This window comes from Lagopus muta, chromosome Z (genome assembly GCF_023343835.1).
Source record: "Lagopus muta isolate bLagMut1 chromosome Z, bLagMut1 primary, whole genome shotgun sequence".
In the NCBI taxonomy this organism is placed as follows: domain Eukaryota; kingdom Metazoa; phylum Chordata; class Aves; order Galliformes; family Phasianidae; genus Lagopus; species Lagopus muta.
In genome coordinates, this window is record NC_064472.1 from 33,819,159 (window position 1) to 33,841,850 (window position 22,692).

The 22,692-nt window shown below is 38.6% G+C and overlaps 1 protein-coding gene across 2 annotated transcripts in view; it reads left to right on the forward strand.

Annotated features, from left to right (window-relative positions):
- Positions 1-22,692, forward strand: part of ADAMTSL1 (ADAMTS like 1) — a 405,621-nt gene that overhangs the window by 262,821 nt on the left and 120,108 nt on the right. For both annotated transcript variants that reach the window (XM_048931906.1, XM_048931909.1), the window contains 2 exons: positions 415-460; positions 13,240-13,476. In XM_048931906.1, the coding sequence (XP_048787863.1) occupies positions 415-460; positions 13,240-13,476 (283 nt within the window). The remainder of the gene's footprint in view (positions 1-414; positions 461-13,239; positions 13,477-22,692) is intronic.

The window sequence follows — 22,692 nt, forward strand, 5'->3', positions numbered from 1 at the left end:
CCCTTCGACAGTGGGCCACCAACAGATCACTAATGGCCCAGAGGGGCAACCTGGTTGCATCCCAGCTCAGAGCAGTAGAAGGGCTCAAAGCTGTATGCAAGCTGGGAAACTCTGGTGAATGTGGTTCAGATGTTAACAGTCAGCTGTGCTGTGCGTACCAGTCTCCAGCCTCACTTGTAAGCTAATGCTACCTTTTAGAACTTCATTTTCTTAGGTAGGATCTGGGGAGTTGTAGAATTCACATCTCAACATCCATCCAGAGGCAGAGAGGCCTTTCTTTCTGGGAAGAGGATTGGTGGGGGGACTTGGTGATTTGACATCCTCTGGAAAAATACAGGTGCAGTAAACACCTTGTGATTGTTTGTTACATTCAGCTATTAATGTTTTGTGTTTGTTTTTAATTTTTGGACACAGGACCTGTGAAGGGCGAAACATCCGATACAGGACATGCAGCAATGTGGTAAGTGAAGTCTACCTTTGATATAACTCAAATCATCACGTATGAGTGTTCATATAACAAAGTTTATTTGCTCGTGTGATAGTGGAAACACAATAACATCTAAACCTCCTTTATATTACAATACCTCTAGCAAATCATTGTTGCTTTCTTAAGAAGCTGGCTCAACAATGGCATAGCATGGTGCTAAAATTGGAATTGCAGTCGCAATCTTTCTATGGAGTCTCTCATTGAAATTTCAGAGTTGCTCAGTTGCTTATTCCCACTCAGCAGAATGAAAGTCCACTTATGTTCCCAGTGCTAGTTTTGCAGGCAGCTGGTTTACATTGGGTCATCTGTCAGGTTTGAGGATTAAGCTGTTAAGAACAGAAGACAAGTTAGTAAGAGATGTACATTGCTGTTCACCTGTGTCCTCCTAGCACTGTAATTCTGTTGCATATCTTAGAAAAGCAAATGCTTTTGCTTGCTATTTCTATAGAGAATGTAGTTTTCAGTACAATAAAATAGGAAACTTCAACTTCCATGCTCACCAAAGTGAAAGTGTGTTTTCACTGATGAAAATGGAAATAAAGACTTTCATACGGAAAGTTTTATTGGGTGCCAAGGATTGTGAAACCACTCAAATTACATGAAGCAATGTCAGTTTTACCAGTAAAGATGGAAAATGAAATCAAACATGCTTAGGGCCAAGCTTTCTCATGCCTGATAGAACATATTCAGAAGCTTTTCAATAGGTGCTTTGTCTGAAAAAGTTAAAAAGTTTAAGCTAAAAAAAAAGAGTATTTTCCCTCATGTTTCGCTTATATTCTTTTTAGTAGACCACAGTTCACAATGAAAGAAGTTACTTGCTTCAGTCTGAGTTTCCCATGCTTCCCATTTCTCACACTTCTGCCTCAGAAATTGGTTATGGGTGTATCTATTGTGTCACTGAGATCTCCCATCAATCTTGATATTTGCTTTACTAACTGACATAAACTGGAACAATCAATAAATACGTCTGCTGGCTGATTAGCAGTCAGATTTCCTGCTGATGTGAAGCATTTAGCCTACACTGTGACTTTGGAAGGAACGGGAAGATTAATTTGTGTCGGTCAAGTTGAATGCTATAGAATTGTATAATATATTAAGGAGATGGAGAGTGCACTGGCTTTGTTTTGGGTTCCTGTGTGGATGCACACTGTGGCAGTTGCTTTTCCCTCCTGCTCTTGTGTGTACTAAGAGCAGTGATGCATACTAGCATCCTGCTGTGCTGCCGTTAGCTGTTCCAGGATCACACCAATGAAAGGCTGGCATTCTACCTGTGTTGAAACCCTTCTTCTGTAATCAGTGAGCTTAACTTTCCAAGACAAAGAAAATATTTTTTTTAATATTATTTTTAGCTTAGGTTCTCTTTTGGAACTGTAGACTTGGACAACTTTTCTCCAAAATAAATCCTTTCATAGTTGTCAGGTGATTCCTTAGCACACCTTATATTTGACAGTATGAGTACTTCAGACTTCTCAAAATGGCAGCTTCAATACTCACTCATTTGTTTAATATCAAGTAATCCAAAGTGAAACTCTCAAATTTCTTTATGATGCTAAAATTAGTAACAATTTTGCCACTGACTAATGAAGATCCAAGACTGCATTTATTATTTTAAATTTGGTTATTGGAGAGGGTGGAGAATAGGTTGTGCTGCCTTGTCTTTTCCATAACAAAAAGATTAAATAAGTTTTCATTTGGTTTTTTTTCTTATAATTTTGCCAAACTAGCAATAAATCAAACAATCATTAAGCTTCAGATAGCATCAGACTTCAACCAGGCTTTTCAACTATGGCCTTATGTAAAAAAAGAAAAAAAGAAAAGAAACTTGGCTGTATTCATTTTGCAGGCATCTGATCTCAGGGGAAAACTTTTTTTATTTATTTTTAAAATACATTGAGCATTTGATTCAGATGTTATGTCCTTCCATTTACGTTCATTACTAATCTGAGTTACTGAGCACTGGTATTCCTACTAAGAGCCTCTGCAATGACAATGACGCCACAATCAGACAGAAATTACACGTTCCTGAAATGGCAGGGAAAGTCCTCAGCCCTCTGTTTCTGGGGATGACTACCACTTTGTAGTACCTTGTACAGCATAAGTGAAAATCTGGAGCAGTTTGGGAAGCCTTAATGTGCATCTCTACTCTGAAAACCCCTGTTACAGAACCGCAAACTCTTCCAGATTATCATATACTGTCTTTTTAATGATACGTTTGTCTCCTAACTCCCTGGATACACACACACTGAAAGTTGCACACAATTGTGTATTTTTGTGTTTGTTTCCATTTTTAAGATTTCATCCTCAGTGTTAGTGAAAATCAGGAGGAGGGAACTGCCAGGCTCAGTGAGATCTACATTTTCATTTGTGTTGGCTGGCAGAGGATTGCATGAGAGTAAGGTCTGCATTCCACCCTTCTAAATGAAGTTAGCTATCATGCACTGTGGAAAATTCCTTTTTGATTCCTGTGGAAATCACAGAGTCCTGAAAAATGAGCTTTCATTGCCATTAGCTTGCGCTTAACGTGAGCACTGTTGTTACCGTTCATAAAATAACTGATTTATTCTCTGCAAACCATCTTTCTGTGAACTGGCATGCTTTTGTTTATATGACTGTCCTCTTACAGGAAAGGATGGGTAGTCATGTAAAAGCAAGCTATTTCAAAGCTGAAATTAGAGAATGGGAAGAATACTTCTTGGAGTCTGGCAATGAACACATTTTTGTAGGCACTATCATTTGCAAGATTTTGCTACAGCTGGTTTTAATTCATTCTGAAATTAAATAATAGGAAAAAATGTAAAAGAAAAGAAAAAAAAAAGCACCAAGGATGATATAAAGAAACAGAGAAACAAGAAGAGACAGAGGCACATCTATTTCTTCGGTGGACTGTACTATTCTAGGGATGCTGAATCTTTTTGGATTTACTGGCTAAGAGATTGACACTGCTGTCTATAAAGCTTGTGAGCAGTCTTTAAAATGTTGAATCTAACCCAGTATGTTCACCAATTGCATTGCTTGGTGTTGATCAGAAACTGGAAAGATTGTGGCTATGAAGCCACATGTGTAAATAGTGAAGGAAGGAATGAGGGAATCTGATGATGATTTAGGGTTGAATTGCAACAGTCTTTTTTTCTTATTACTATTCATACTGACTCCAAGCATGTTACCAGCCATTTTGGAAAGTAATCATGGGGGAAGGGAAGGGGTCATGTGTTTTTTCTGTAGAAAATTACTCCAAATGCAATGAAAGTTGTTTTTGTTTTTTTTTTTTAAATCTGGTGGGGTTGCAATATTAAATGCTGTGCAAAATAAACAATATATTTCCAAACTTTGAGTAGGATTTTTTTACTAGATTTTTTATCATGTTCAGCATGTTCTCTGTTTCATTTTCTGGGCACGCTCTTAGTTGCAAAGTTCTCATTTGCCTCTTTTTTTTTTTTTTTTTTTTTTTTTTTTTTTCTCCTATTATCACAATACTGTTTTATGTTTTCTTCTATTTAAATGAAAATCTTTCTGATCTTTTTATCAAGCTTTTGTGTGTGTGTGTGTGTGATTGAAAAATTCTTCAATTTGCCTGGCATTTTGCTTTTTATTGCACTGCTTGCTGAATCAAACCAGAGGAAAACTGAGATGCAGGGGAGCAGTGCTTCATTCTCAAAGTCATTTATTTATTTATTTATTTATGCCTGACAACAGGATAATGAAAACTACAAATAATGTTGCTTTTGAGATTTTACTGTTTGACGTTAAAAAAGACAATGCTGTAAGTTGCACAAGATTACTACCTCTTTCTGCACAGTTTAAAGCAGTTCCATTAAGTCTAATATTGAATTTGTGGATAGTAGATCCCAGTAATCAGACCACTGAAACTTGTAAATACCACATGCAGCTCTTTTTTTCACTTGGCTGAAATACCAACTCTAATGGCGTTCCTCATTTTCTGGATTCCATTCAGACAAGCAATTCCCCTCCATGCTTCTTATCAACTCATGCTGCTTTTTGCATACACTGGTATCTACACTGTCTGTCTCACTTTTGACAAAATGACACTATATTCTTGCCATATAGCAAAGCCCAGCTTATTGGAAACTGTCCCCTGAAACTTCCAAATAAGTGAGTAGCTGCTCCTAGAAGCATTGACTCATTGACTATGAGGTGCACCACCACTAGATGTTTTTCAGGTCTACACAAATAGTTAATAGAATGTAATTTTTCTACCTTCTGATACTATGTGAAATCTTTTTACAATTGAACCAGTTTCCATTTTGCAATAAAATTTTGTGTTTTCCACCACTGCATCAATGTTGAAATCTTTAGTGAAAAAACTTTTTTTGTGTTCTTTTTCAGGGAAAAAAATAAACAAATATAAGCAGTACATTTCCAGACTAGCTCAATGTCAGCTTACTTTTTAAGTAGAATTTCTTAAGTAGAAACTCAAATTATTTAGTGTGACTACATCTTTTCTTCAAAATGCTGGACTTTAGTAACTGCCATCTGATTTTTGAACAGGTGCACTATAAAACTTCTGTGCATTACCTAGCAATTACTTCTAATTATTTCTTTGCAAAAAAGGTGTATTTGATATGTTGCTAATGATGCCAGCTTCAATATTGCAATATTATTTTTTCAGCTTGCAAGCCTGTGTGTCTTTCACTACTGAAAAATATTTTTAAAAATCCACCATTGCTATCATCCTTTGCAAACAAAACTCTTTTAAGCCAGACATTCAGCGTAACTTCCATCACACTGGCATTTCAAGATTCTGTTCACTGTAGTGAATTCATACATTTAAATTCAGTATTTCTGATAATGAATTTTATACACTTTCTATAAATATTTAAAAGGCATGAGCAAGAAGAAAATATGGAATGAAATGGAATGAAAAACTTCATATTGAATTGTTAACCATAAAGGAAAGGTATTTGAGAAAAAATATATATTAAAAAATTGATCTTATAATAATTTTTAGTGGCAAGTATACTTGGAGGCTTGGATTGATACTTCACTGGCTGATTTAGCCATCATCTATGTTCAATTAAAGCAGAGAAAAAGCATGTCCCTCATTTACTTTGTTTGCACTATCTCTCCCACTCTGCTTTCTATCAGATACTGCATTATCTTGGGATATTCAGAGAAAGTTGTTTTTTGGGCCCTATTTGATCTAAGAAGTTAGCACTGTGTCTGAATTATTTAGGAGTTCACAGATGTAGATTAATGAAAAATTTGGTTGCAAGAAACTTAATCCAAGTGGGATGCTCAGCAAGTCTTCAGAGTTGAATGGGGTTTCTGTTAAATCCCTAGATCTCTTAAATCTCTGTACTTGCGCAAATCCCTACTGGAGGAGGACCCCAGGATTTCTTTCTCAGTAATGAAATTGGTGCAGCTGAAACACAGTGCATACTTCATGGAACTGGTTCAATAAACTGTTCTGTCAGATGCTACACAGAATAGGCCAGTTGTTAGTCAATTTTTGCACTGAGGAAAAGCTCCAGGTATAGTAAATCATTCTTGGCCTCTGCAAATATACAAGTGCATATATTGTAAACTGTTTTAAGGTTTCTCAACTGTTTCCACCTATCACAGTGTAGATATGATCTTCCACATTTCACCCACTAAGTAAACTTTAGAAGACTGACCCACTTTTGTCCCATGAAATCTGATACAGCTATCACTATCAAGGGACATCTGGGATTCATCTTATCTTTTCCACTGGTTTGTTGATTATTAGAAATTGTTTTGAATGGCTTTCAAATATGGCAAAGCTCCATGGACTTTATGAATTGCAATAAGGTCAAATAGGAGGTCGACTTGAAAACAATATTTTTGGATGTGACAAGGCGAGTGAATCTGAAGGAAGCCGTAATAATATGGTCAGGATTAGGTACTTAACTGGTGAAGATGGAACTCTGTATTTATTTTAAAATAGGTTTCATACTTCAAAGAGATTTCTGGTCATTTTTAAAATGACTCACATTTTCATTGCAGTGGAGGAAATCTTGACCTGATGGGGTGAATAGAGATTGCAGGTATCCAGCAGAGGCACAGTGTTTCTGAAACATCCCAAGAACCTTCACACAATAAACTAAAGATCCCCCCCCAAAAAAAGACGGCTACAACTCACAGAGTTAGAGAAGAAACATTGTTTTCTTATTCACTGGAAAGATTCCTCCCTAGGACATTGTAATAAACAGAAAGCTTGACGAAATAGAAAGCTACCTGATGGAAAGGGAGCTTGGAGTACTGTTGGACAGTCAGCTGAATATGAGCCAGCAGTGTGCCCAGGTGGCCAGGAAGGCCAATGGCATCCTAGCTTGTATCAGGAATGGTGTGGTGAGCAGGACTAGGGAAGTCATTCTGCCCCTGTACTCAGCATTGGTGAGGCCTCACCTCGAGTACTGTGTTCAGTTTTGGGCACCTCAGTACAGAAAGGACATTGAGGTGTTGGAGCAGGTCCAAAAAATGGCAACAAGGCTTGTGAAAGGCTTAGAGAATGTGCTCTATGAGGAGAGACCGAAGGAGCTGGGGCTGTTAAGTGTGGGGAAAAGGAGGCTGATGGGAGACCTTATTGCTCTCTTCCAGTACCTGAAAGGTGCTTACAGTGAGAGCGGGGTTGTCTCTTCTCACTGGTGACAGGTGACAGGATGAGAAATGGCCTCAAGTTACAGCAGGGTTGGATATCAAGAAAAAATTCCTTACAGAAAGGGTTGTTAAGCACTGAAGTAGGCTCATTAGAGAAGTGGTTGAATCTCCATGATGCATTTAAATCTGTTTGGATGTGGTGCTCAGGGACATGATTTAGCAGAGTTGTTTAAGAGTTGTTAGAGTTAGGGTTGTATGATTAGGTAGATGATCTTAAAGGTCTTTTCCAACCTGAGTAATTCTATGACTCTATGATTCTATGATTCTTTGACAAATGGGCTTTTATATAAGATGCAAATTTATTAGCTCTTCCTGATTCTTCAAAAAATACAATGGCAGCAGTTCCTGCAGCAGTATCTGTAGTTGCCCACATTTATTTTCAAAAAGAAAGAAAAAGTGTAAGATTTGCATATAGCCCCAGAATAGAGTAATCTGAACCACAACTGATTAATTACTGCCTTTGTAGCCAGATACCAGTCTTTCCATACACAAGCTGAACACAGGCCATGGAGTTATCAGAAAAATACCTTGCAGAACTGTATAACCATACAAAGATGGGATGCTTTGGGCTCATCGCTAATTTGGCCTCTGACTTCTGAGTGGCTCAACCTGTGGACATATCCTTCTTTATCTCTGTTGTACAGGCAAACAAACTACATACATACTGTTCGCTTTCAGGATCAGACCTTTAGGTGTATTAAATGTAACAAATTACATTTAATTATATTGACTCATGCCATTCAAGCATTACCACTGCTAATCAGCAGTGGTAGAGGATCTCTTTCCACCAAGCACCCCCACACATACTGAGAGCAGAAGGCTCCAGGGAGACCTCATTGTGGCCTCCAGTGCTTGAAAGGAGCATATAAACAGGAATGGCTGTTTACGAGGGTGGATAGTGATAGGACAAAGGGGAATGGTTTTAAACTGAGAAAGGGGAGGTTTAGGTTAGATATTAGGAGGAAGTTTTTCACACATAGGGTGGTGACGCACTGGAGCAGGTTGCCCATAGAGGTTGTGGATGCCCCATCCCTGGGGGCATTCAAGGCCAGGCTGGATGTGGCTCTGGGCAGCCTGGTCTAGTGATTGGTGACCCTGCACATAGCAGGGGGCTTGAAACTAGATGATCACTGTGGTCCTTTTCAACTGAGACCATCATTTCTCGTAACCTGGAGCTGGCACTCAAACAGGCAAGTACATATTTAAAAGCATGAGAAGTGTTCAGAAGAAAATAGCAACTTACTGCTTGAACAGATGCACAGCAAAACATCTAATTTGCCTTATCCAACATTTCCACAAGTAGAATACTCATTTACAGGCTGTGAACTTCTGTCTTCTGTTATATGACTGCACAAAGTCTCTGATCCCTAGTAACACATAAGACAAGCAATATACAATAAGCTCTAAAAGCTGAAGAAAAGAAAGACAAAAGAATAATAAAAAATACCAAGCTCTGTACAGTTTCTTCTTTTTCAGTCTAGGAGATCTTTGTCTAATGATGGATATTTGGACTCAACTTTTCTTATTCTATCAGGTTTTTTTTTACAGAAAACAGAACACAGGTTATGCAAGCATTATGCACATAGCTGCAAGTACACATCTTTTTAACTTGAAAGGAAATTTTCCTTTAGAGAGAAGGATCATCAAGATCTTTAGGCAGAAGTGTTTTCAATGCCTTTAGGCAGATTTAGGACTCAGGATTGCAGTAGGAGAAATGCAGTGGTCCAGACTGTGACCCCTTTTCTTATCTGTGTGCCAAGATAAGTATGGATGTTTGCCTTTGTGACTGCTTGAATGTATTCCTTGAATGGCTTCAAGTTTCACATGCAAACTTTTTTAACACAAGCTCTATTATTTCAATCCATTGTTTTATTTTGATCATGATATCAAAGACTGGAAGTATTTAATGTTGGTCCTGGTCACCTGCCGTGTCCTGAAAGCTTGTTATGTTGACCATACATTTTTTATTTCTTTGATTTAAAAATAAAATCCAGCACAACAGATATAGTATTGAATCCTGTACAAAGCAGGATTATGAGCTCTGTATGTTGTGAGCTTTAATGGGCCTTTCTGTCTTTGTAAAAATAAAGCTATCTCAAGCCAGCAAGTTTCGAAGGTAGAGCCAAGCTTGAACCAAACAAGAGAGTTGGCTTGGATCTCAGCAACAAGTGTAAGCCAAGCCAATAGACCTGACTGTATTCTCTTATGGACAGAAAAAAATCAGGGAAGGGTATGCACCAGAAGATTGTGTAGCAAAAAACAAGGCCACAGTGTTCTTATTTGCTTTTCCCTTCTTTAGTGAAAATAGAACTAAAACAGATCTTGGGTGAAGCCGTAACTGTCTTGTTCATCCTCTGTTTAAAAGCAGAACAGAAAGACCATTTTTCTCTAATTACACCATGTAAGTGGTTTCACCCTGCTGGGCAGCTAAACTCTGCCACACCGCTCTCTCACTCCTCTTTCTCAAAGGAAAAGAGAGAGAAAATATGACCAAAAGGGCTCAAAGGTCACGACTAGTACAGGGAGATTGCCAGTTACCATCACAGCAAAACAGACTCAGTGTAGAGAGAACAGTATAATTTACTGCCTATTGCAAACAGACTGCAGCAGTGAGAAACTCAAAGCAAAAGAAAACACCTTCTTCCCAACCACCCTCTTCTACCTCCTTCCTTCTCTTCAGTTGGTACAGGGAACAGGAAATGGGGCTGCAATCCATAACACTTCATCTCTACCAGTACTTCATGGTCACTCTCTGCCCCTGCTCCACCTGCTGTCCCTCCCATGGGATGCTGTCCTTCCCAAGCTGATCTTACATGGGCTTCCCACAGGCTGCAGCTCTCCAAGCATGGCTCCAACATGACTCCATACCACAGGACCCACTCTTCAGGCACTGCTCTGTACAGGTTCCCCACAGGCAGCAGCTCCCCCAGCCTTCCCGCCCCACCAAAGGCTGCTCCACACAGCCTGCAGCTCTGGCCATGTGTATTCCTGCAGGGGTATCCATGGGATGTACCTCCTTTAGGCCTTGTCCACCTCTGCACTCTGGGCTCCTCCATGTCTGCACATGGAGATCTCTTCTGCATAGTGCCCGTGGGCTGCAAGGAGACAACCTGATGAACCACAGGCCTCTCCTAGGCTGCAGGAAGCTTATGCTCTGTGCCTGGAGCATTTCCTTCCCCCCTTCTGCACTAACCCTGGGGTCTGCAGGGCTGTTTCTCTCACAGTTTCATTCTCCTCTCTCCCAGCTGCTGTTGCACAACAGTTTCTCCCTTTCTAAAACTTCTGGCAGTAGTGGGTTCCTTTTGGAGCAGCAGGAGCTGGCTCCAATCTGATATGGGGCAGTGCTGGGCTCTGCTTGCAGGGGCCAACCTGGCAGCCTCTCTGACACAAAACTTTCCATGTAAACCCAATACACGCTGCTATGGAGGAATAATGAAATCAACACATATTCTTCCGGTCTCTTCACTTGCAGCCCTTGTCTAAAGGTTGTTGTTTTTTAACAGTTTGCCTAGATTACTGATCTGAGACAGGACCTGTATATTTGTTCACTGTATATTCATTGATTTCTTTATTCCAGTGATTTAAAAATCATGGGGAAGTATATTCACCAGTTTTCTCCTTTTTAAATCTTCCACAACATATGAATAGAAAAGATGTGTACTGCCTAAGTCCTCCCACTGACCTTGGATTTTCAATATCAACTTCCAAAGAGAATGAATGAGCTCTATGTTATTGCTCTTTGATACATACTTTTCAAGAGGAAGGTTTGGCTCAAATCTTTTTCTTAATACATTTTATAGCAAGAACACTATTTTCTTGTCCTTAAAGGCCAGAACTTTGACTAGAACTTGACCCATCAAGCTCAAGCTCCAACACACTAGAAACAGAGCAAATTATCTGAAAATTTGCTCACTCTCTAGAAAGCAAATTAATCTGCTGAAAGTCTATGGCTTAAAGCCATGACTTTTATTTGTGTATAGTTCACCATGAGAAATGTTTAGAGCGGTGTGATCCGACATTATTCGATATTCAAACATAATGGATGCAACCACCTACCCACTACTTAGTGAATGGAAGGCTAAAGGTATACAAACAATACATTCATAGTGAAGATTTTAAACAATACATTCATAGTGAAAATGTTACCAGTTTCCTTCAAGATAGGATTTAGAAATTTGATTTTTTAGACAGATTTTCTTTTAGACTTCAATATAAAACAGTGATCCTTTAATGTAATAGAGTGATATGCAATCCCCATGTCATTGTTATTGAAAACTACTGCTTAAAGAAACAGGAAATGGTAGGAAAAAAATGTGAGGCTACCATTTAAATCTCAGAAAAGTTATTTTACCTGAATAGCAGTAAGATTTTCCTAGTTGAGAGGATGCAGACGAGAGGTGAATTAGTTTGTCATTAAAGATAATACAATTTTTATAGGGTGAAGTCATTATTCAGAGGACAAAAATACAGAAATTTTTTAAGGATATTGTCTAGTTGTTTGAGAGCTGCTCTGAAAGTAATGCCTCTTTTCCTATTACGTTGGCCTACAACATCAGGGGTGGATGTTGGTGTTATGGCATAGAGGTTTAATGTTCCCACCAGTATTCCATTATATGTTGTAATGTAAAAGATGGCAGCAGAGGGGCAGTCATAGAAAATGGCATCTGACATGTACATGTGTATGGAGCAAAGTTATGTAATTGAATTCCTCCATGTGAAAAAAAATTTGCACCCATTGATCTTTATTGATGCTTGCTGAAAATTTATGGAGACCAAACAGTGGATGTGAGCACAGTGAGGTAGTGGATTGTGCATTACAGCAGTGATGACAGTGGGTCACCTCTACTGGTTCAGATTTTTACAAGCATGGCATGCAATCTCTTGCTCATCACTGAGGAAAATACATCAGTAATTGTGATAACTGTGTTGAAAAAATTGTATTTTTTTTGCTGAGAATTTGCTCTATCAAATAGTGTTATTGTGTTTTTTGTATCTGTTGTCATTTTCCATGGAAATAAATACAAACATTACTTTTGAAGCAACTTACATAAATATTTTAGCATTCCTTCCTTCAAGTCTGTAATGAACATTTACGCATCTCCCATTCCTAAGCAAAGTTATAGCAAGCATTCATTTCACAAGGGGAAGATTTCCTTATAAGAGGAAGGTGGAGTACTTTGTGACCTTAATAATCTGAGACAAATGCATTCCTATTATTTTATATTATTTTATTTTATTTTAGAAAAAACCTGAATCCTCATATAATAACAGGAATACAGCAGCTAAGGTTTAGGGTAAACACCATCATAGGAACTGTAACAAAAGAGCAGGTGCTAGGTATGCATTTTTCTCAGATTTCAGGTTTTTTCTAAAATAAAATAAAATAAAATAAAATAAAATAAAATAAAATAAAAAGTAATCTCTAGCCTTTGTGGTTCTTGAAAATATCAGTCCTTAGGGATCAAAAACTGGAAAGGAAATAAAAAGAACTTATGTTTATTCTATCTGAAGTTTCATGATTTTGAAGTTCTTCTTACTCTCCTGAGAGACTGACAAGAAAATATGTGTACTTTAGAAAAACATCACATTCTAACTTCAGGGAGAGAAACTAATGGGAGACATCAAGCAGTCTGAGTAGTCACTGTTTGTTTGTTTGTTTGTTTTTATATCAGGAGTACTTGGTGCATAGTCAAGTTACATGTTTCTAACCTCTCAAGGTATTAACAAGGGGGCTTTTTAGTATAAGATCATAAGAAGTTGCTAATTATGACAGTTATGAAATCTTTGCCTCTGTTGTGTTGAAGAATTACAAATACATATTGCATTTTTCTTATTCCTTTTTCCCTACCAACTGATTTAGATCACAAAAGCAAAGAAAAAAAAAAGCAAAGAAAGCATAAGCTTGATGTTGTTTTCATGCTTACTTGGAGAGAAAAAAGAAAGACATAATTATACATTGAATAATGTGTAGCTGTAACTGTCTCTTTTATTTCAATGTTATTTATTCTAAACATAAAAACTCAGTATATGTGGCAACTGTGAAGTCCAGCCAGCTGTACAACGCTATGACCAGCTCTCCTGAGTAGAGTCACTGACCTTTTCCTCCTTTTCTGCAGGACTGTCCTCCAGAAGCAGGTGATTTTCGTGCTCAGCAGTGCTCAGCTCATAACGATGTCAAGTATCAGGGGCAGTTTTATGAGTGGCTTCCTGTCTCTAACGATCCTGACAACCCATGCTCGCTGAAGTGCCAGGCCAGAGGAGCAGCTTTGGTTGTAGAACTGGCACCAAAGGTTCTGGATGGGACCCGATGCTACACTGAATCCCTGGATATGTGCATCAGCGGCTTGTGCCAAGTAAGAAGAGCTCTATTCTGCCATTATTCTTAATGAATTCTTCCCTCAGTTCTGTTTATGTGCTCTCTTCTCCATACCTATACCATTTGGGGGTTCTTCTTTTTAGTCATCCATTTTAATCTTGTGCTTTTTTCTGTTATCTTGTTTGACGTAAGTCTGCAAAATCAGTGTACAAAATCAAAGATCAAAAGTTACTTTCTCACTTGATGAGTGTTCTGGTTTTTTCGGAGGAATGTGTTCTTCATTTTTGAACAGTTTTCTAGTTAGCTTCAGTAACAGATCTAATTTGAAAGTATTCTAAGAAATATTTTCAGCTTTTGATTTTTATATACAAGAGCTTTCCAAGTTTCCAGGAAATTATGTTCTGTTTGAGGCTTCACTTAAGACACTAACAACATAGTAGTAGTCGAAGCTCTAAACTGGAAAATCTGCCATTGTTTTGATACCTGGCTGAGCAAGCTACTACACATCTTTGGGCTCAGTTTCTTTCTTTGTTACATTTTAACCCTTCAAGAGTGCATAAAAGTCTAGAGACCATTCATCCAGTTTACTAATCCTAATTTGTTTTCTTCCTGTCTCTGAATTGCTATTATATTACCTTTTACTTACATGTTGCTTTTATTTATATATTGCCATTGTTTTGAATTTGTGTACATCATAGTTTAGTCTCTTGAACTGCATATAGGCAGCAGAGTAATGTAAAGGAGGACATTTGCACCATCTCTGTTAAATACTGAACACATCTTAATATTGAAAAAGACAAAGTCGAGGACATTTCAATGCCCATTTTACTTGAAATATATGTAGATTTGATATGTTGGCTTTCTAGAGTACTTTCAGCTATGTTTTTTGTCTTTGGAAACCCATCTCCACTTCCTTTCTACTTGATTTTCTGCTATGAACCAGAAGTTAGCTTGCAGTAAATAGAGTATCCACTTATTCCATTAATCTTATTTAAGATCTTAAAAAGGGAATAATCTCTTTACTTGATCACACAAGCTTTTGAAAAATTCAGTTGCTTCAATGAAACGGACACATTTCAATGTTTTTGTTTTTGTTTTGTTTTGTTTTGTTTTATTAATCTTCTAAAATTTGACAGAAAGTTATGTGGAGAAGTAATATACTCTTACACAAGTTAGGAAATTAGGAGTAGCTCATTCAGGCTGCATGTCAGGCTGATTGTTATTTTGGTTCAGATATCACAGAATCATACACAGAATGATAGAATCATAGAATCATAGAATCAATTGTAGAGTCACAGAACTGCTTGGACTGAAAGAATACTTAAAGATCACCTTGTTCCAACATCCTTGGCATGGTCATCGGCACCTTCCACTAGATCAGGCTGCCCAAAGGTCTATCCGACCTGGCCTTGGATACTTCCAAGAATGGGACATCCATAACTTCTATGGGCAACCTGGTTCCAGTGCCCTACCACCATCAAAGGCGAAGAATTTCTTCCTTGCATCTAATCTAAATCCATTCTCCTGTAGTTTAATGCTGTTACCCCTTGTCCTGTCACTACATGCCCTTGTAAAAAGTGCCAAGAATGGATGGCTGCTGTAAGGTCTCCTTGAAGCCATCTCTTCTCTGTGGTGAGCAACATCAACTCTTTCAGCCACTCTTCATAGAAGAAGTGCTCCAGACAGTTAATCATCCTTGTGGTCCTTCTCTGGACTTGCTGCAACAGGTCAACATTCTTCTTATGTTGGAGATTCCAGAGCTGAACACAATATTGCAAGTAGGATCTCACAAGAGTAGAGTAGAGGGAAGAATCATCTCCCATTGACCTGGCAGTGCTAAGTCCTTTGTGGAGTGGCCCAGGACACGATTAGCTTTCTGGGCTGGATGGGCACATTGCCAGGTCATACTGAGCTTCTTATCAACCAACATTTCCAAGTCCTTCTCCTCAAGGCTCTTCTCAATCTGTCCTCTGCTTAGCCTGTTTTTTTTGTTTGTTTGTTTTCTTGGGAATGCCCTGATCTGAGTGCAGGACACATTCAGCCTGGCCTTGAATGCCTCCAGGCATGGGGCATCCACAACCTCATTGGGCAACCTGTTCCAGTGCTTCACCACCGTCTGTGTGAAAAACTTCCTCCTAATATCTAACCTAAACCTCCTCCTTCTCAGTTTAAAATCATTCCCTCCTTGACCTATCACTCATAAGCAGCCGTTCCCCTTCTTGTTTAAATGCTCCCTTCAAGTACTGGAACGTCGCAATGAGGTCTCCACATCTACCTATGTAAAAAGAGTCTCACTCCTGTTTATAAACTTTTCAATACTGGAAAATTGCAACGCGGTTTCCCTGGACCTTTCTCTTCTCCAGACTAAACAAGCCAAGCTCCCTCATCTTGTCTTCATAGCAGAGGTGCTCCAGTCATCTTTCTGGCCTCCTCTGGGCCCTCTCCAAAAGCTCCATATCTTTCAACTGTTGTGAGCCAAAGAGATGGATGCAGTAGTTCAGATGTGGCCTCACAAGGACACTCACATCCATTGGCCTACTGACCACCCTTCTTTTGATGCAGCCCAAAATACTATTGGTCTTTCGGGCTGTTAGAACACACTAGTGGCTCATGTTAACTTCTTCATCTTCCAGGCCCCTAATTCCATCTCTGCATGGATTCTCTCAAGGAGTTCTTCTCTCAGTCCGTATACATATCTAGGATTGCCCTGGGCCATGGCCTGTTACATTCTCAGAAGCTGTTTCTGAAGTTATGAATGGTGAAAGAGTTGGTTTCAAAGGCTTTTGTGTGCTTCAGCATTCTTTCCCTAAAAGATGCTTGTTTTCACTCTTATTGGCAAATATGTATTTGTTCACAAGATTTAGAAATTACAATATCCATCTCACATGTTTTATCTTCTAATTTTTCATGTTGTTTGGAGCTTTAAAATTGTCAGTAGCTTAATGGCCAAGCTGTGGCCTTTTTCTTAACTACTGCTTATTTAACTGAAGTCTCTAAGCGCTAGTCTCTTGCCAGTTATATTCAGAAGATGATATTCAGAAAAAGAAAGCCATGTTTGAATGTCGAATTAGAAGGTGTATAACTAAATCCTTGATTGACTGAAGATTATGGTTAGACATTCCGGAAAAGATGTTTACTTTATTTACAGAGCTAGTATATGGGAGAGGTTGTGTAGTTGCTGGTTTTGCGTTATGTATGCTTCTTGGGACAGGGCAGTTGACATAGCTCTGACAGTTCAGTAGCCATGCAACTTGTCAGTGTCTTGTCTGATACATATTACCTAAACATGAATTTCTCTTCTCTAAAGAGACTGGATGGTTGGTTTTTTGTTTGTTTGTTTGTCTTTGTTTCTACATTTCACCTTTGTTCTTTATTTTTAAAACAAAACAAAAAAAAAAAAAAATGGAATAAATTTTTAAGCATTGTTTTCCTCTTTCAGGTGTTTTATCTTGAACCCATAGATGACAGAGTTTGAGCAACCATTTTTCAAATGAGAAATTTTCTTACTTACTCCTAGCAATTTTAAATTGGCTTATCCACGCGTATCTTTGTTATTTTCATAACTTTCTCTTCCTTCTTTTTTAAAGTATAGAATACTTCAAGGCAATTCCAGGTTTGAGGAAGAAGACCAGAATTATCTCCTGCCTAAGAGGAAAAAAGCCAGCATTTTTAAACCATGCAAAATTCATTGCTCTAATTTTAGTGACTATGCTCATCCACACCTGCTACCAATAGCAGTGGGGATCAGATTATTACTCAGGCAAGATTCAATTTTTCTGCATTTTAATGTGGCATATTATCTAACTGAAAATTCTTAGAGAGAGGAATTCCAAAACAAGATTCTTACCTGTGCTGCTGCTTTAGTTTCAAGGGGACTGAAAGTACCCATCATTTGCCCTTTTGATGGCAGTGTCAAGAAATGAATGGCTTTTATGCCATTAGTTCTCTGCAAACAGTCATATATTGTATATTCATTTATAGGCATTCAGTCTCCCCCCATAGCATCTTCCACTAATGATCTTTTTTGTCTGCCAAGGCTATCACAGAAGTCAGGTTAAAACAAAGGAAAGAACTGGGGAAAAAAGTCTAGGTATTTACATGTTGCTGGGATTTCAGTCTTTTGCATTCAGCTATTTCTGGCCTGTTTATAGCTGTCATTTTTTTTCTTTTCTAAGCTGTAAGAACTTGCAAAGAAACATGAAAATGTTGTAATAATGACTGTATTATTTAGGCAAAAAGGATGGCTATTTTTTCCCATACATGCAGAAGACATTATAACAGGAAAAGTTCTGAGTTTTCTTTCAGCTTAGCCCAGCCTTTTGGCCTGATAATGGCTTTGCAGTTTCTGATGTCTGCACAAAACTCCTGGATGTAAACACTAAAATGAATCTGTATTTTGTTTGGAGTGTACTGAAACCTAGCTCCCTTCTGTTCAGAAAGTTGGTTTCTGATGGCAGCTACTTTTGAGCTCAACAGCTGTTTGAGCTTTTTGTCTGATTTTGTCTTATACTCTCCATCTCATATTATGTGAATAGCAAATCTGAATTTTGTTTTGTTCATAAGTACCATTATTCTGAGATTAGAGAAGTAGCATGATGTTATTCCAGCACACAAAAATGAGTGGGATGTAGAACTCACAAGTGTAATAGCCAAATGCTTATATTGCTGTCATGCCAGGTAACAACATTTTTGTGGCAAAGAATGGCAAGGAGGTGGGTATGTTTACTGTGTGAAAGAATCTGCATTTACATTATTAGAAGTTCTCTCCCCAGCCCTGAGCTATCTGTTTTCCACTTTATGGTCCAAGAGAGATTGGCAACACTGCAGAGACATTTTATTCTATTATTTCAGCAGAAACAATACCAAAGGAGACTAACTGTCTAATGTGAATAGTGTGCTTCATCAGCAGCACACACCTGCCTTTGCCAAGGCAAAGCATGTGATAATTTGGGGGTTTACAAAAAGAAAAAGAAAAAAAAAGAAGAGGAATTTGAAAGAGCTATTTGAAGACCTGCTGCAAATATCACAAAGCTGTCTGTTCGTGTATCTCCTTAGCACACCTAAAATCCTGAGGTGTGTGGAGTGACACAGGAGGGTTAAAGCTACGTGAAGATGGCAGGATGTCCACTGGCAGGGCTGTTTTGAGAATCTCCACCAAAACCGAAACACGGTTTTCGCTGAAGACACTGACAAGTCTTCCAGTTGTCATGAAGATCTGGGAAAATGTGAGGCTGCAGGCCTGTTAAGTAGTCTCCACTGTCATTCTGCTGGCACTGTGTGAGTCTTACTGTGACTCTTCCCCCACTGAGAAGCAGGCTGGAATGCCATGTAGACTGAGCAGTTTCAGCAGTGGTTTGGGAGTCTCTAAAATATTAGATCAGTAGGTGAAGTCTATCCCTTGATAGCACAGATGACATAACTGCCTGAAGCACCAGAAAGCCCATGCTGAATCTCTGTTAGTAGCATGCAACTAGATCATTTATCCAGCCCAACAGAGACAAGGCTCCTTAACAAAGGAAGTCTGAATATGAAGATTGTGCACCCAACAGAAAAGAAGTCTGAGTGTCAGTATCAAGCATGCCATGAGATCATGCAAGAGCTGACAAAGGATGACAGTCAAACATGATGGGCCACAAGAGCCAATTAAGTGCTTTTAGATTTTAGTGCTTCATAGTCTGGGAGTCCACTGATAGTGGGTCCAGAACACAGACTTCACAGAATTTGCTTTTCATTTCTTAAGAACTCATTCTGATACTTAGAGATACTTAAGAACACTTAAGGAGAATTCCCTTAATTAGTTTAGATTTATAATGGCCTTCGCAATCATCTTCTGCTGTAGTATTCTCAGTCTCTTTCACAAAACCTGGCAAATATTTCCCTTGGAAATGCTAAATATATTGTCCATTCAGATTATATGTGTTAGTCTTTTATAGAAAATCAGTATTTCACTTTACTGTGATAAAGCACTACTACTTAAAATAAACCAGGGTTTTTTGTTCTCCTCCTCAGTGACAGCATGGGCATACATAAATTCATTCTTTGGCAAATGAACCCACTTCAACAAAAACACAGAGAAATCTGAATGAGATGGATCAGGGAAGACAAATAATCACAAAATACTTTTCTTATGTGACAAGTTTTCTCTTGTCATCTGTCTATAAACTCTTTGATCTTAACTCTGTTTAAACATTGCTTTTTGCAGAATGACAGACTCTGGATTTCTATACCATCAGAGAACGAACTAGATACGGCTTTGTTTCCAAGTTTGAGAGCTCTCTTATGTTGGCCCAAACAGTAAATTGGTTGTTTATATACGACCAAATCTGTAGAATTCAATCTTTTTTTATGTAGGAAAATTACTTATAATGAAATTTGCCTATAAGGATAGGAGTTGCCTTGTTCACACATCCAAGATTTTAATATATCTATAAATCCTCATTTAGAAGTTCCAGCTTTTAAATGGATTTAATTACTTCTTTTTAAATCATGGGTGGTTTCAGAATGAGGTTACATCTGTTCTTTTCCCTGAGGGAATCTGAGAAATAGGCATTTCCCTTGAGATCTTTCTGCTGTTAGGTGTCTGCTACCTGTGTGCTTTTAGGGCTATGGTTGAATCACTAAATTCAGTGGCTCATGCATTGTGTTAAACATGCTGGTGGGGTGATGTTCCATTAAGGTCATCATCTAGGTTTAAAAATAATAACAGCAGAGAGCTGTGACTGGCCTGAAATGCTAGGCTGATGGTGTAGATACCAGACAGGATTGCAAATCATTCCGCCAAATTACTGAGTTGGCCAGCCACATGCTTATTGTGCAGGATGGTGGATCTCAGTCAGAAAAGTAAGGTATTATTTTTAAAAAACTTGGCTACCGATCAGTGATCAGAGTTTGTTTATGCTGCCTGAACAGTTGTAAGTTGTACTTGGCTCATGTGCCAAACAAGTACATTGATTGCACATGTCACTGGGCCTATTTCTACCAAGCACAGTTACGAATTGCCTTGCCACTGTGAAACTCATCCTGCAGTCTTCAGTTATAGTTGCTGTCTGTGCTGTGATGGCAACAAAACTGTGTGTGACATAGGAGGATCCAGCCTGGGCCTTGATGCTGCACAACAGCATGCCTGTCACTTAATGGCATCAAGTACAGAGGCAAGCTGTACTAGGTAAATAGTGAGGGTAGGAACTGTCAGCACAACGTATAGGTGGACCAAAAGGCAGGAAAATCTGCAACAGGGGCTGAGAATCCCTATATCACAGACACCAGTCTGGTTCCAGCTTGCCATACAGCCTGGAGCTTGTTCTCTCCACAATAATTTAAAGAGTACAACAGCTCTTCACTCTGATTGTAAAATGGTGTTTTGGACCCAGCTGAAACAGTGGCTCAAATCCAAAACTTTTTTCAGCTGAGCAGTGACAATCTACACAATTCTTAGATTGAGCCCCACATTAGTATGGATATGAAGGGCAACTTTGTTTTTCTCAGATTCTCAGAACTACTTCTGTTTGAACTGCAGACATGCCCTTTGAAAAACAGAGAGATTTATTTATAATTGGCTAGATTTGCAAGCTTGCTTTATTACATTATTTCCTGCCTAGGGTTTCTTAATACTGAATAGAAATGATTATGAAAACTTCTTACTTCAGGGCATTTCCAGGCTAGCAGGGCTGAAGCAGAACCTGTCATTGCTGGTCCAGTTTTATTTCTGGAAAAATCTGCTGAACTGAGGCAAAGTTCAAGTCCAGAAGGGGAACACATACACGCATAACATTCATGCATGCACTTCGTGAATTTGTTCCAATCTCTCTGTCATTGGACTTTCAGCTGAAAGCCTTTAAACTGTACATAAGCAGTTCTGTTAACTTGATAACTTTTTTTTCTGTAACTTTTTTTTTTTTCTGTAAAACAAGTCCTTTAAAAATTAATTTATTTATGTACCCAGGAGTCAGGAATATCCTTGCTTTTTTATTTTGCCAACTTACTGGCTGTCAGCAGAGTAAAACTGGGAATGGGGGAGAATCAAAGTCAGCATGTAGTGTGGGACTTCAGCATAAAATGTAATATGGAATCTTTACCTCTGAGCTGAGCTGTGGTACCTTATGCCAGAAAACAATACAGGCTCAGCCAGCTGAGGATTAGCTGTTATTATTCTGGCTTTTTGTTGCTAACTTTTTTATGTAAACCCATAAGGAGAATAGAAATCAGCTCACTTGAGAATATACACTGTCATAGGATGAGATGATCAAGAACTGGTCAGGGAGCTGTTGCCATCCTGTAATTTCCTCACTCTAGTATTGACATCCTTCACACACCATGAAAAGCCTGAGATCTCCAGAGCTCTGCTTCATCAGCTTCACTGCTGTTTGGGCATTTAACCACAGCTTAATGGGAGCACCTTTAGAAGTACGTAAAAGCTTCATCCAAAGTCTTTTGGACTTATAGGTGTATTTACTTGATTTTAATAGGGTTTGGATTAGGCTGTCAGGGAACTGAACGGAGCTGCTTCTGACATTTTGTGCGGTAACAATCTGCTGTTCAAGCCTCTGACCACACTTTGACTATCTGAAACTCCAAAGATTTCAGTGTGGAAAGTCTGTGCTTCATTACTCTGCTTAAAGTGGAAGAAGAGTAAAGTGTAATAAAAATGAGTATGAAAACTGCTTACTTCAGAACATTTCTACACACAATGGGTTGTAGTAATCCATTTTTGTTCCTGGTGGGGGCTTTCTTCCCAGCACTTTATGGATCGAAAAATGTTTCATTTCCCTAAACGCCCCAGGATATATTAAGATTAAGACTAGAATGCACTGGAAAAGGAAGTTTCCATCCCACTGAAACTTCAAAATTTCAACATTGGTTCCAGTTTCAAACTCAGATGAGAATTTGACATTTCAAAGCTTTTCAGGGAGTTAAATATTCCTCAGACTTTTGATTCACAAATGTCAGGATTTATTTCAATCTGTGTCCACGAAGTCATTGATCTGAGCTGTGGACTGAAGGCACAATATCCCTATTTGCTTCTTTGCCTACTAACCCAGCAGTATCTTCCTGGAGCTTCTTTTCATGATAGGGCTTCAACAACTCCTAGTCAAATTTATTAATAGGTCAGTGGTCTGCAAGAAATGTGGGCTTTTCTAGCTCTACTGCTTAAGTTAACCTACTTTTTCTGACAGGAGGATCTTACCTCCTGTCTGATACCTGCTGTATCTTGAGCATCATCCATTCCAAAACCTATTTTCTATGTTTTGTTCAT